General features: G+C 55.5%; 3 protein-coding genes across 3 annotated transcripts; 1 reads left to right on the top strand and 2 right to left on the bottom strand.

Moving 5' to 3' along the window:
- Positions 1-1,796: 1,796 nt before the first annotated feature.
- CkaCkLH20_11749 (uncharacterized protein) lies at positions 1,797-6,390 on the top strand (the record flags this gene model as incomplete). The annotated part of the gene is made up of 2 exons (XM_038894463.1): positions 1,797-2,328; positions 2,408-6,390. The coding sequence occupies 2 exons, from the start codon at positions 1,797-1,799 to the stop codon at positions 6,388-6,390; spliced, it is 4,515 nt and encodes a 1,504-aa protein (XP_038740311.1).
- Positions 6,391-6,952: 562 nt separating this feature from the next.
- Positions 6,953-8,933, bottom strand: CkaCkLH20_11750 (SRP72 RNA-binding domain-containing protein; the record flags this gene model as incomplete). The annotated part of the gene is made up of 2 exons (XM_038894464.1): positions 6,953-8,138; positions 8,188-8,933. The coding sequence occupies 2 exons, from the start codon at positions 8,931-8,933 to the stop codon at positions 6,953-6,955; spliced, it is 1,932 nt and encodes a 643-aa protein (XP_038740312.1).
- Positions 8,934-9,605: 672 nt separating this feature from the next.
- CkaCkLH20_11751 (uncharacterized protein) lies at positions 9,606-10,446 on the bottom strand (the record flags this gene model as incomplete). Its single annotated transcript, XM_038894465.1, has 2 exons — positions 9,606-10,192; positions 10,245-10,446. 2 exons carry the CDS (start codon positions 10,444-10,446, stop codon positions 9,606-9,608), a joined length of 789 nt encoding a protein of 262 aa, XP_038740313.1.
- Between the last annotated feature and the right edge of the window lie 1,731 nt (positions 10,447-12,177).

Here is a 12,177-nt window from a genome sequence, read left to right on the forward strand (position 1 = left end):
ACGGCTAAACCTTAGGTAAGGTACCCTATATCAGGTCCATGTCTATCTTAAGCCTGCCCGAGCTTAAACTACCTGCCAATTTTGTATATCTCAGATGCAAGACTCCTTCAGCAGAGACAGAGGTTCATGATACCTTAAAGATACTCAATGTGCATCCAAGGTTAAAAGGAAAGGAAGGTAAGGTAGGTAGGTAGGTAGGTAGGAAGCCAAGTTAGGTCATAGGTGGAGCGGAAGAGAGAAATTATTAATAAAACAGCAACGGGCTGACTGACTGCCCGGTAACAGGGTCGTTCAAACAATGGTCTCCGAATGCTCATTTTGGGGACGATCCTAGGTAATTGGCACTGTAGATCTACAGCGATCATGATGGGGCTGGGAGGGGCTTAAAACCTGGCTGTTCAATGTTGCGACCATCAAAGCCTCGGGGCCCGACAGCGCGACTTTGGGGGCCGTGGACAGTGTGGCTGACTGTGATCCACCGGATGTATCTCCCACATTATTTAACGCGGGCGGTACATGAGCAACGACGACCCCTGAGACGGACACTTTGGAGTGGGCTGGCTGGGCTGAGCTGGGCCTGCCGCTCTGGGCTTGACCCTGGGTGCCGGGCCCTGCCCAGGTGAGGTGCTCCTGAGCCCAGCCCAGTGGAGTGGAGGGCTGGAGGGCACCTCAGTCCGCCATGCCATGCTGGCTGGCAGTCTAACAGCGGCCTACTGCAGGCCACATCAGCCCGGACAGCCCATCATCCATGGATCCTTTTGGGGAGTGCAGGTCCTGTTGCTGCATCAGTGCCATTCAGCCCAGACCAACACCGGCCCAGCGCTTCTCTCTCTCTCTGTCTCCCTCCTTTTTTTTTTCTTTTTTTTTTTTTATTATAATTCTGTCTTTCGAGACGAGACTGGACTGGACGGCACAACAAGACGCCATCTCTAACTACCTACCTTACCTACCTACCTTACGCCGGCCTACCTTGCTCCGTGCCCAAGTACCTACCACCGTTGCCGTTGCGTTGCCGTTGCCAATTGAATTCCATTGTTTTCTTTTCCCCTTCGTCTTCGCCCTCATCCTCGTTTACGTCCTTGGTCGCTACCCTGTCCACTTCAAGTGCTCCGACTTCGTACTGTCGCCCGCGATCATCTTCATCTTCAGGCCATCCATCGTCCATCGCCATCTCCCAACTCACCACCACCATTCACTCGCTTACCTCCCTACTACCTGATAGACCTGACGCTGCATTGCCGCATTACGCTCTTTCCGTCTCTTTCTCTCTCCTACCTACCTTACCTACTTTGGACAACCGCATTTCGCATTTTCTCCCCCACTTCCTGTCCCTCCGGCCGCCCTCCCTTATTCGATCTCCCCCCCCTGTAACCCCAACCGCAACTGCTACCGCACCGCATTGCCTGCCCCATCGTAGGATGCCCGGTCGTCCTGTCGTTTGCGTTGCACTGCGCCTGGCTGCTTAATACCTACTTACCTACCTACCTACCTACCTACCTACCTACCTAACCTTACTAACCTCACCGTATCCGTACCTTTGCCTTACCTCACCTACCCTTCCAAGACTTCACCTCACCTCGGCTTGCTGACCGTCTTCCTTCTTCTTCCTCGTTCTTTCTCTCATTTGTCTCCTTCACTGCTTCCCTATTCTCCAATGCGGCCTTCCCTCTTGTTCGACTTCCCGTTGTGCTGATGGCCTAGTGCCCCGGATCCAACGGCTTCCTACCTCTTGGGCCGCAGTCGTCATCCTTCCACTCTGACGTTGTATCCCTGGCAAACCATGACCCATCGCCGCCATGCCTTTTCTACGCCGTCGCGGCAACATGGTCAGCGAGTCCGACATGAGGCGGCATACCATTCTTGATGCCGACGCGCCTCAGCTACCGCCGCTGCCCCAGCACTTTCCTCCTCAGCAGCCGCAGAAGCAGCAACAACAACAAGAAGAAGAACAACAGCAGCTGCAGCAGCAACCTCAACCGCAAGATCAACCGAATCCTAACTCACAACCTACACCCCAACAACCGCAGCAAGAACCGCTACCATTACCACCGTCGCAGCAGCAGGAGGTTCCTCGACTCTCCGTGTCCGCCTCCATTGACGAAGTTCCTTCGGGGTCCCTGGCTGTACCTGCGCAACCCGACCTCGACCTCGAAACTCCCGCCCGACATGAACCCGACGACCCTGATGCCCGACCAGAGACTCCCCCCGTTCAGGAAGAGACACCTAAGCACCGTCGTTTCTCCATCTTGAGATTTCGCAATGCCTCCGACTCGCAGCTGTCTTTGAGAGCGAAACAGCAGGCTGAGAAGCCTCCCCCTGTTCCTCGCCGTATGCCACCTCCACCCCCTTCTTGGCGATCTTGCGCGCCTCGCCTCGCCAACTTGATTATGCTGACCGCCCGCGCCAGCCCCTGAAATCATCACAACCGCACCCACCGCCGACTTTCAAGTGCCCCAGAAGAAGCAATCACGAATGCGACTCGCCGACCGATTTCGAAGATCCGGCGAGCTGCCGAGAAACAGCGAAGATGGAGGTGGTCGCGCCATGACGTGGAAGTCGACCAGGAGAAAAACGGGCCTGGAGGATCTAGCTTCTAGGAATCGACCTACTCTCGTCACCTTCGAAGAACCCAATCGCCCGTCCTCATCGAGAGCTCCCACGAACGGGGACCATCACGACGGTCCCGCTCTATCGCTTCCCGCCAACCGAGCGTCGGAATCATCGCGGTCTGACGCCAGCTTCGGAGACCACCTTTATCCCACCACCACAGCGGGCACCGCGGGCACCGCAGGGAACTCTCCCCCGGTGCAGAATAGCAGCAGCAGTTTCTTCCGCCTCGGTCGGAGGAAACCCAAAGCACCAGTGCCAATGTTCGACTTGTCGCATCTACCACAAAAGGGCAAGCCGAATGGGGCAGAAAACGGCGCGGCGCCGTCCTCTCTCGGCGCAGCACAACCGATCGTTGCGTCTACGTCCAGGGAGGCGACTCCGCGTCCGCCTCACCAAGGCTCGAGGCCGCCATCTAGCTATAGCACGCGCGCCGACTCGGCAGAATTGTCCGCCCCTGAACAGCAGCCTCAAAAGCCGAATCCATCGCCAGCCACAGCACTCTTTCGTCCGGGCTCGACCCACTCGGGCCAGTCATCTCCAACTCGTGCTCGTTTGCAACGTCGGGGCAGGTCTTCAACGATGAGTTCTCTGGGCAGAGATTCGATGGATGGACATTTGGATCCGGGAACGAGTCGGACGTCCACTTCCGTTGGCCGCAAGAGCTTCGGCGATCTCTTCGGGCTCAATAGACTGCGTCAAAATTCGGACCTGGGCCAAAGGCAAGGCACCCTGACACCTGCTACGCCTGGATCGAATACATCCAAGAACAACTCTTTGCAAATTGCCCGGGAGCCAATCGCACTACCCGAGAAGCTGGATGATGAAACGCCTGTCAAGTACCTCGACCGCATAGAAGACATCCTCAGCCGCGGAGTCATTGCCAGTGCTTTGTCCAAGGGAAGCGATCCCTTCTCAGTCGCGGTCTTACGCAGCTACATGCGCCGTTTCAGTTTCTTCGGCGATCCAATGGATATGGCCATCCGAAAGTTGCTGATGGAGGCTGAGCTGCCGAAAGAGACGCAGCAAATCGACAGGTGTCTGCAGGCCTTTGCGAATCGTTATCACGAATGCAATCCCGGCATTTACGCTTCGCCTGACCAGGCCTATTTCGTTGCGTTTTCCCTCCTGATTCTCCACACCGACGTCTTCAACAAGAACAACAAGCACAAGATGCAGCAGCCCGACTATTTAAAGAACACCCAAGGAGAGGGCGTAGGAGATCCCATCCTGAGGTGCTTCTACGACAACATCACGTATACCCCTTTTATTCACGTGGAGGACGACTTGGAACTCAGTAGCGATCGGCTCATCGCAAACAGGGCCAAGCGGAAAACACTGTTTCCGGGCGGTACGCCTGACGCCGCCGCCAAGCGTGCCAATCGCGAGCCTCTTGACCCCTACACGCTCATTTTGGACGGGAAGCTGGATATACTGCGCCCAAGTCTCAAAGAAGTAATGGAGCTCGAGGATCACTACAACTATCTAGGAACTGCCAAGGACCTTAACGTCAAGGAGCTCCAGAGGACCTTTTTCAGAACCGGCGTGTTGCAGATCGTATCGGCCAGGTCGCGCCCGGATGCGTTCCGTGACGAAAAGAGCGCTATCAATCCAGCTGAGGCTGCACAGGGGGTTGTCGATATCAAGATCACCAAAGTCGGTTTACTCTGGAGGAAGGATGCTAAGAAGAAGAAGACCAGATCGCCATGGCAGGAATGGGGAGCCATTCTGACGGGCGCGCAGCTTTACTTCTTCCGCAACACCACTTGGATCAAGAATCTCATGCATCAGTACGAATCTCACGTCAAGCAGGGTTATTACGGGGAACCCATCACGTTCAAGCCGCCACTACCAGAGTTCAAACCAGATGGATACCTCCCGACGAAAGAGGCTGTGGCACTGGTGGATTCAACGTATAGGAAACACAAGAATGCCTTCAAATACGCTCGGCCAGGGGCATTTGTTGAAGAGGTCCTTCTCGCCGACAACGAAGAGGAGATGAACGACTGGCTTGCCAAGCTGAATTACGCTGCCGCCTTCACGACATCCGGTGTTCGCATGCGGGGTGTTGTGGGCGGTAACTACGAGGGCCAAAGTCGACGTGGTATCAGGAGACTTGGCAGCTCGGCATCCGCACAAATCATTCAGACTCCCACTGGAGAGGTCAGTATCGTCCGCGGCAAGATAGACCACCAGGAAGCCGAGTCCATCCAGGCGCAGCGACGGCAGACCATGATGGACGCCGTTGCTAAATCGGATGAAGAGATCGCCATTAAGGAGCAGGAGCTGGAAGTTCACTTGAGAAACGCCCGCCATCTTCAGATTCTCTCACCAATTCAGGCCAAAACCAGGGACCAGGTTCTCTCAGCTGCAGCTCATATGGACGTCAAAATCAAGTGGATTCGAATGGACATCTGGAAATCGAGATGTCATCGGGACGTCCTTCTTAAGGACCTCGCCGAAGAGCAGCGGCTCCAGGGTCTTGTTCCGACGAAAAACGGGCACGAGGCTCGTGAGGCGTCGCCTTCCCGAGAAAGGCCTCCTATGCTAGAAGCCGGGTCAGCGACGAGTGTAGGACGTCGGCGTCGACGCTCGTCCGCAGCAGTTTCCGTTATCCAAGGATCTGCTAAGACGCCTCAGCCCGAACCCGAGTCACCGACGAATGATGCTTACCAAACCCCGCCTACGAGTGCCACTTTCAACCCCCACAAACATCAAAATTCTTGGGATTCCAAAGTCTCAAAGTCGAAAGAGCCAATTCACAAGAAGCGTCCGGGGTCAAGTTCGAGTCAGTCGTCTGCTGAGCCCACGTTTTACAGCCCGCAACAGCATCCTACCCCGAAGAGGGGCGAGGAGGATGAAGACACGATGGCCGAGGACCACCATGATGACGTCGATGCCAATGAGCGTGTTCTCCTCGAGCAAGCAGGGTTGTTGGAAACAGAATCTCGCAGCAAGATTCCGGAGAGGAAACGGACTGGATCGCTGTCTGAAGCTGGGGATGCGTCAGAGTCACGCGACACTCCAGGTTCAATTGATAGACAAGACAAGACCAAGATCCGGCGAAGTTTGCAGCGCACACTCCGGGAAAGTGCCGGTCACCTCTCGCATCACCGCAGCAGGAAAGGAAAAGAGGCCATCACTAGTGCCGTGTCAGAAGACACGGGCCGCGAAGACGTGCTCACCAGAGGCACTGGGAGCTTTGTCGTCCATGGCAAGAAGGCATCCGTTATCAATTTCGGCTCTGAACTGCAACAATTAACTCCAGAAGAGCGTCTAAGACAGCGAAAGCAGGACCAGCGCGACGTCCCAGCTTCTCCTGCCAGCATGGAGGAGGACTTTCACGAGGCCTTGAACAACTCGCTCTTGCCCAAAGAGCGCAGAGAGTCGGCCGCGAGCGCCAGCACCGCCACGGCGAGGAGCTTCCGTGAACTTCACCGCAAGTACTCTTCGGCTCATGCTTCCAGGTCTCCGGCGTTTAGAGGCCAGCTCTCAGTACCGTCGGATGGCGAGAGCGAGGCCGCGGTCAGTTTCTCCGAGGGGCGCCGAACGCCACTGCCTCCGATCGAGAACGAATCGGGAGATGAAGAAGAAAATCATGTCGCGGTGGTCAGTTCTACTGTAACCAGCCCCACGTTGGCCAGCCCCCAGCCCATACGTGCTGCGTTGGCGCCCCCGCCTCAGCTGGGGACATCAATAGAACAGGAGAAGGATGCGGAAGAGAAAAAAGATGATGAGATGCGACGATTGCCGAGTCCCCCCGTTCAGGCGGTCGAGGCCTAGGCATTCAAGTTTCGAGGTGCCGCAAGCATGAGACTGTGGAGACTTATGCGTGTGTCAGAGGACGCCATATTCCGGGGGAGTTCGAGGGTCGACCGACGAGTTAGTGGCAGATGCGGATGAGCAGAATTCGCATAGAGACGTGGAATGGCGAAGAGTTGGGCCAGGTCGGCCAAACACGAGACACACGGAAGAGACCTTACTACAGGGATACGTGGACGGGGACGCACTTACCACTTCATTCTTTACTTTCTCTCGACAACATGAGGTGTAATTGATCTAGGTAATGGCAGATGTGTATATATGTATGGGTTCATGGCTAAGCGGGAAAGGACACTGGACTTTGGGCATAGCATTGTGAGGCGACTGGGGTCAACAAAAAGGACGGCCGATACGGACGGCCATCGTGTAGAGTAGAGCGCGCAACGGTCGACAAATTCCCAGAAAGACTTGTTGCACAGCGAGTTCACTTCATTTCTGTTTTTAATTTTTCATGTATGCCCTTACACAGGCTCACTTCGTAATTGACATACCCGGCCTAGGATAAATCATGCCGTCCTAGTCTTTATTTCTTGCCCTTCTTCTTCTTCTTGTTTGACGACGTGGTTGGTGCCTTTTCAACCTTGACCGATCCAGCACCGCCCGCAAGCTCCAATGTCTCCTCTGCCTTGACGAAGCCACCCTGTGTGGACTCGTTTGCCTTCTTCTTGCCCTTCTTGCCCTTGGGGCGGTAGGAAGAGCGATCACGGAGCGGCAGCCACCGCTCAGGGTCCACCTTCTTACCCTCCTCGTAGTTCTTGGGCAACTTTCTCCTGCGTTTCTTCTGGGTCGTTGATTCGACCGGCTGGTCGATTCGCCGCTTCTTGGCTTGGCTCGACGGTGTTGCGAGGGTGGCCACGCCTTCGCCGACCAGCTGACCAGCGTCGATGCCGCTGACGAGACTGTCGATGGAAGGCAGGCTCGTCAGGTACGGCTTGACCTTGGCGGCGTCAGAAGTAGCGAAAGAAGCCACAAGACCAGCGGCTGCAACTTGGTCTGCGCTAGACTTCTGGCAAAGCTTCTCAAACGCAGCACCGGCGGCGGCAAGGTCAGCAGGGTCAGACGACTTGAGCAGCTCGGAGCCGGCACCCCGGAGGAGAGATTCAACGTGGCGCCCGTCCCGTTTCTCCCAGAACGACGAGGCTTTGGCCAGCTCGGAGCGTATGCTGCCGTGGCGTCCCTGTTGTCTGTAGAGGGAGACGGTCAACGCGACAAGACCAGGGGAGTATCTGGCGTCCGACGTGTCCTGCTTCTCCAACTTGTGCAAGAAAGAGTCGAGGACAGACAGTGCGGCGCCGGGGTTGTTCGCGGCGAGGTAGAGCTGGATGACGGTGAGGAGCAAACCAATGTCTGCGGGGCGCTTCTCAAGCAAGGGCACAACCTCCTTGACGTCAACAGTCTTGGAGGAGCGCAAGGCGCGGGCCGTAGCGTTGATGGCGGACAGACCGTTGGTGTCGGCGGACACGGTGGGCGAGGCTCCGGCCAAGGCTTTGGATGTACTCCGGAATACGCCTTCGAACTTCTGGGTGTGAAGGCTGAGGATGGACTGGTTGCGCTTCAACCGGCTCTCCTGGTACCTGAACAGCTTAGCCTGCTTGGCAAGGGTTGATGCCGACTCGAGTTCACGCTGGGCCAGGTAGGGGTTCTTGACATCAGTCGCGAGAGCCGACTGGTTGTGTAGAGCAATCAGCTTTGACTCGGCATCACAGTTTCTACAGCTTGTCAGTTTTATCCGAATACGCAGGTGTGGACGACACATACTCGGATGTGAACAAGCGCTTTTGGACTTCGAGGGCTTCCTCGACCTTGCCTAGCCTAGAGTAGACGTAAACCTGCTGGACCATGATGGGGATCATCTCGGCTTGCTTGTCATCTTCGGAAAGATCCTCAGACTCGTCGCATAAGCTCAGCGAGCGCTGAAGAAGCGTAGAGGCCTTGGAGAGCTCTCCCCGAGCAATGCAGCCGCACGCGATGTTGTACGCGAGCTCAAAAGTGTCTGCATCCGCAGCAGCAGGAACAGGCGCACCGTCACCGCCTAGGCCATTGACAGCCTTCCATTCCAGCTGAGCAACAGACGCCAACTGGTTGATATGAAGATCGCTCTCCTCGGCTTGCGGATCGTCTAGCAGACCTTTGTATACCTCGACTGCGTTCTGAAAGTCCTCGGCTCGATAGGCGACCTGGGCAGCAACGTGACGGAAGCTGCGCTGGGGTCTCGAGTCGGCAACGTCGCGAGCCTCTTGTAGCTTTCCGGTCTTGTAAAGGGCGTAAGACTTCTCTAGGAGGCAGGCATCCTCGAGCCTGTCGCCGCCGTCGGTGATGGCGCGCAGGGCGTCGTCGAAGCGGTCGAGCTTAAGGAGGGCGACGACTCGGGTGCGGTGGGCATTCAGGTCGGTCTTGGATGCTTTTATGGATGCATTGGCGGCCTTGAGAACTTCCTCGTGATCCTCAATTGAGGCGGCGCGCAAGAGAGCGCTGAGGTTGGCGGCGGGATCTGATGGAGGCATCGTGAGGGGCGATGGGATGTACGGAGTCTTTGGCGTCTAGTGGTGATGCTGCATGTTTGATCGGTCGGGGCGTCCAGGGGCAGCAGTATATGGCGCACTACTTGCGACGAGATTGCAGCGCGTGCGGACTGCTCAGGCACGGTGGTGGTGTCGTTGGAGTCTCGTGAGTACAAGGCAGACGACGGTTGTATGTAAAGACACGCTGCGGCCCAGCTCAGAATGGAGATGTGGATGGTGGGGCACAGCCAGTGACGTCCGGCGGTTGTGTGAGACTTGTACCCCTTGTAACTTTCCTTACCAAAAACCCGCGTGAGTACCTCGTCAGGTACTTACTTGGGTTTTTTTTCGATGCCCTCAATATCTTAATGTAGCTCGATCCACGTCCTCTTCCTGGCCCCGGCAGCCCACATTCTAAGTTTTTGGGGTTCCTGGAATCGGAGGAGTTCCAGGTTCGCGAGGCATCGGTTTATCTCAGACTGTTTTATATCCTTCAGTACCTTGGGAAGTACCTTTGCAATATCGTTGAATTCCATTACATTCGTACTTGATAGAATGGATTGTCACGAATCATGATCATGTGACCTTCTCTTCCCTGTCCTCTCTTCTTATTATTTACTCCGGCAAACCCAGAATTTCCGATCGCATTCCTTGTTAATTCGAAGCGTCGGTGCATCAACCTCGCCCAAACAATCCCAAGAACTTCTTCTTCTTAGTCTCGGGCAGATACGGCCTCAACGGGAAGGTTGGCTGCACGGTAAACTCATCGGATGCCGCCGAATAATCTGACTGCCGTCGACGGAGCTTCTTAGGGACAATTTCACCAAGCTTCGTGCTTCCTGATGACATGGTAGCCAGTGAGATGCGCTTCTTTGGGTCGATTTGGAGCATGGCACTGGAGCCCGGTGGGGGAAGAGGCAAAGGACGATATTCTCCCTCCTTGACGACGGGCTCTGCCTTGTCCTTGGCGGGTTTGGCAGGTTTCGCGCGCTTCGATTTTGACCTCTTGTTAGGTGACTCGGTTCTCTTTTTGTCCTCTCTTTTCATGCTCGCGCCTGGACTCGACCTGAGAGATGAGCTGCTCAGCCGTCGAGAGAGCTCATTGATGGTTCTGACCGCATCTACGCGTGACGAGTTGGACAGCGACCTCAGAGACCGGTAGTCGATAACGGGGTTCTGGGTTCTCGTCATGACGCGTAGCAGTCGGGTCATGGCAGACGTCAGGCGTTTGATGATCTTCCTCAGTGACGAGCGTGCCGCAGCTATGGTGCCGGGTGAGTATGAGAGGTTTGCATCATGGCGGGGTATACGTACCATCGCCTTTCTCGAGGCGAGTCCCATTCAGCGACAGCCTCGATGAGTATACACTTCGCACCTTGGACCGGTCTGAACGAATGCGTCTCCTGAGTTGCCGGGGCTGGCTGTTCTTGTTTGCGCCCCTCAAGCCTTTCAGCAGCAACATGCACTTGGAGTAGGTCTCCAGGAGTGAGTCGACGGTGCCGCCGAAGCCGGCCATTTTGTTGTATTCGATCGAACAACAGTGCGCGACGTCGTTGAGGCTGAGAGCGCAGTTGTTCAAGGACTCGATTTTGTTTCCCCCCCCTGAGAAACGCGCTGGACCGGGAAGTGTGAACCCAGCTACAAGTTCAGTGTTCGGTGTTCCCAGTGTTCAGTGTTCCTCTTGTTCTTGTGGCCTCCTACAACGTTGAACGAGGCTGGGGACTTGGATGTGAGGACTCAACCAATCCAGCCTCCTGTGTGGTAAATGGACGTCAATGACGCGATTTGGTTGGATGAGTAGCCGCCGTCTTAACTCATCATGGGTCCCCCGTAATCGCCATACTCAATTGTTAAGACCGATGGTCTCTGACGATGATTATACATCAAAAGGGCTGTCGTCCTGTCGTTCTCGCCCAGCTATCCGTACAAGCCACAGCATGGTTCAATGCAGCTCGTCGGGAATCAATTCATGTCCTGGCTGAGGCACTGCATGGCCGCCCACCTGAAGCCGGGCAAGATTAAAGTCATGTTGCAGGGAGGAGCGTGTGCTGACGTTTCCTAGTTGACCAGAGCCGACAAAACGTGCTGGCACGACTAGAAGAAGATAAGCAGATGCATGTGGCGAATGTATCAGACCGCCAAAGGATGGCGCAGTTCAAGTCGACATACAGCGTCGCAGTGTCGCCATCTCGTTCGCCGGGACCACGTGTAAATCGACCAACGTGGGTGAGTCGGCAGTGATGGTGGCATTCAAATGTCACCTCACTCCCACCCGGCTTCGACCACATACGTGGGCGGCCTCGATCGGCGTCTCGCGGTGAGGTGAGTCAAACGGGTGAAGAGGTTGATGATAAGGCAGGTCGGGTCGGGCCAGAGTGCCATAGCAGGGAAATCAACAGGCAGGGTCAGGGGCTAATGGTGTAAGGTATCTATCTATCCATCTGTAGGCTTCGCAGCGACAGGGGTAAATTCGCGTTGGAGTTCGGAGGGCAAAGTATCAGGATCGGATGGCGTTTCCGCAGGGAAAGCAGTCGCCATTCTGGGCCGGAATCCAATCCAATGAATGGCGCTGGAGCAGAGGTTGACCATGAACCAGGTTTGTGCACAACAGAATTTTCGACTTGAATTTTGGATGGACGTTCCGAGAAAAATGACGCAGTATCGCAATCGACGTGTCTCATTGTCCCATTCTCTGCGTATCGTTTGGGCCAATGAATCTAACGTGTAAAAGGGGAGATTTTGGACGTGCACCGGCCGGCGGGAGGTCAACTTCAATCTTGTGCCTGGGCTGGCATCCGTACTCAAACACTGGACGTCTTTCGACGTCTAGGAAATTCGCGCCGTGTCTTGCCGTCATTGACAGTGGAGGACGACTCCGGCTAACGTTGGCGGCTAAACTGATAATTCCCCGTGCCTTGGTGAGCTATCGACATGTGCAAGTTACCTACCCACCGTACAGTTTACAATACCTATCAGACTTTATCAGCGTCCAGTGTCTTTTAGTCCGAAAGATAGGCATGTCCGCGAGTGTGAATGGACCCTTACCCCCTAGGTACGCCCGCAACGACGAAGTTCAAGAGACAGTCGGCTCAGGTACCTTACCGTACCTCAAGGGTGGTCCTTATGGACAGGAGAGACAATTACACGTGCAAGTGAAATAAGTAGGTAGGCACAGCAGACATTACCTTGACACTTTGTAGACTCTCATCTCAGGGTCAGTCACCTCACTCTCTTATCCGGTCGCCCC

This window comes from Colletotrichum karsti (genome assembly GCF_011947395.1).
Source record: "Colletotrichum karsti strain CkLH20 chromosome Unknown Scaffold50, whole genome shotgun sequence".
NCBI classification, from domain to species: domain Eukaryota; kingdom Fungi; phylum Ascomycota; class Sordariomycetes; order Glomerellales; family Glomerellaceae; genus Colletotrichum; species Colletotrichum karsti.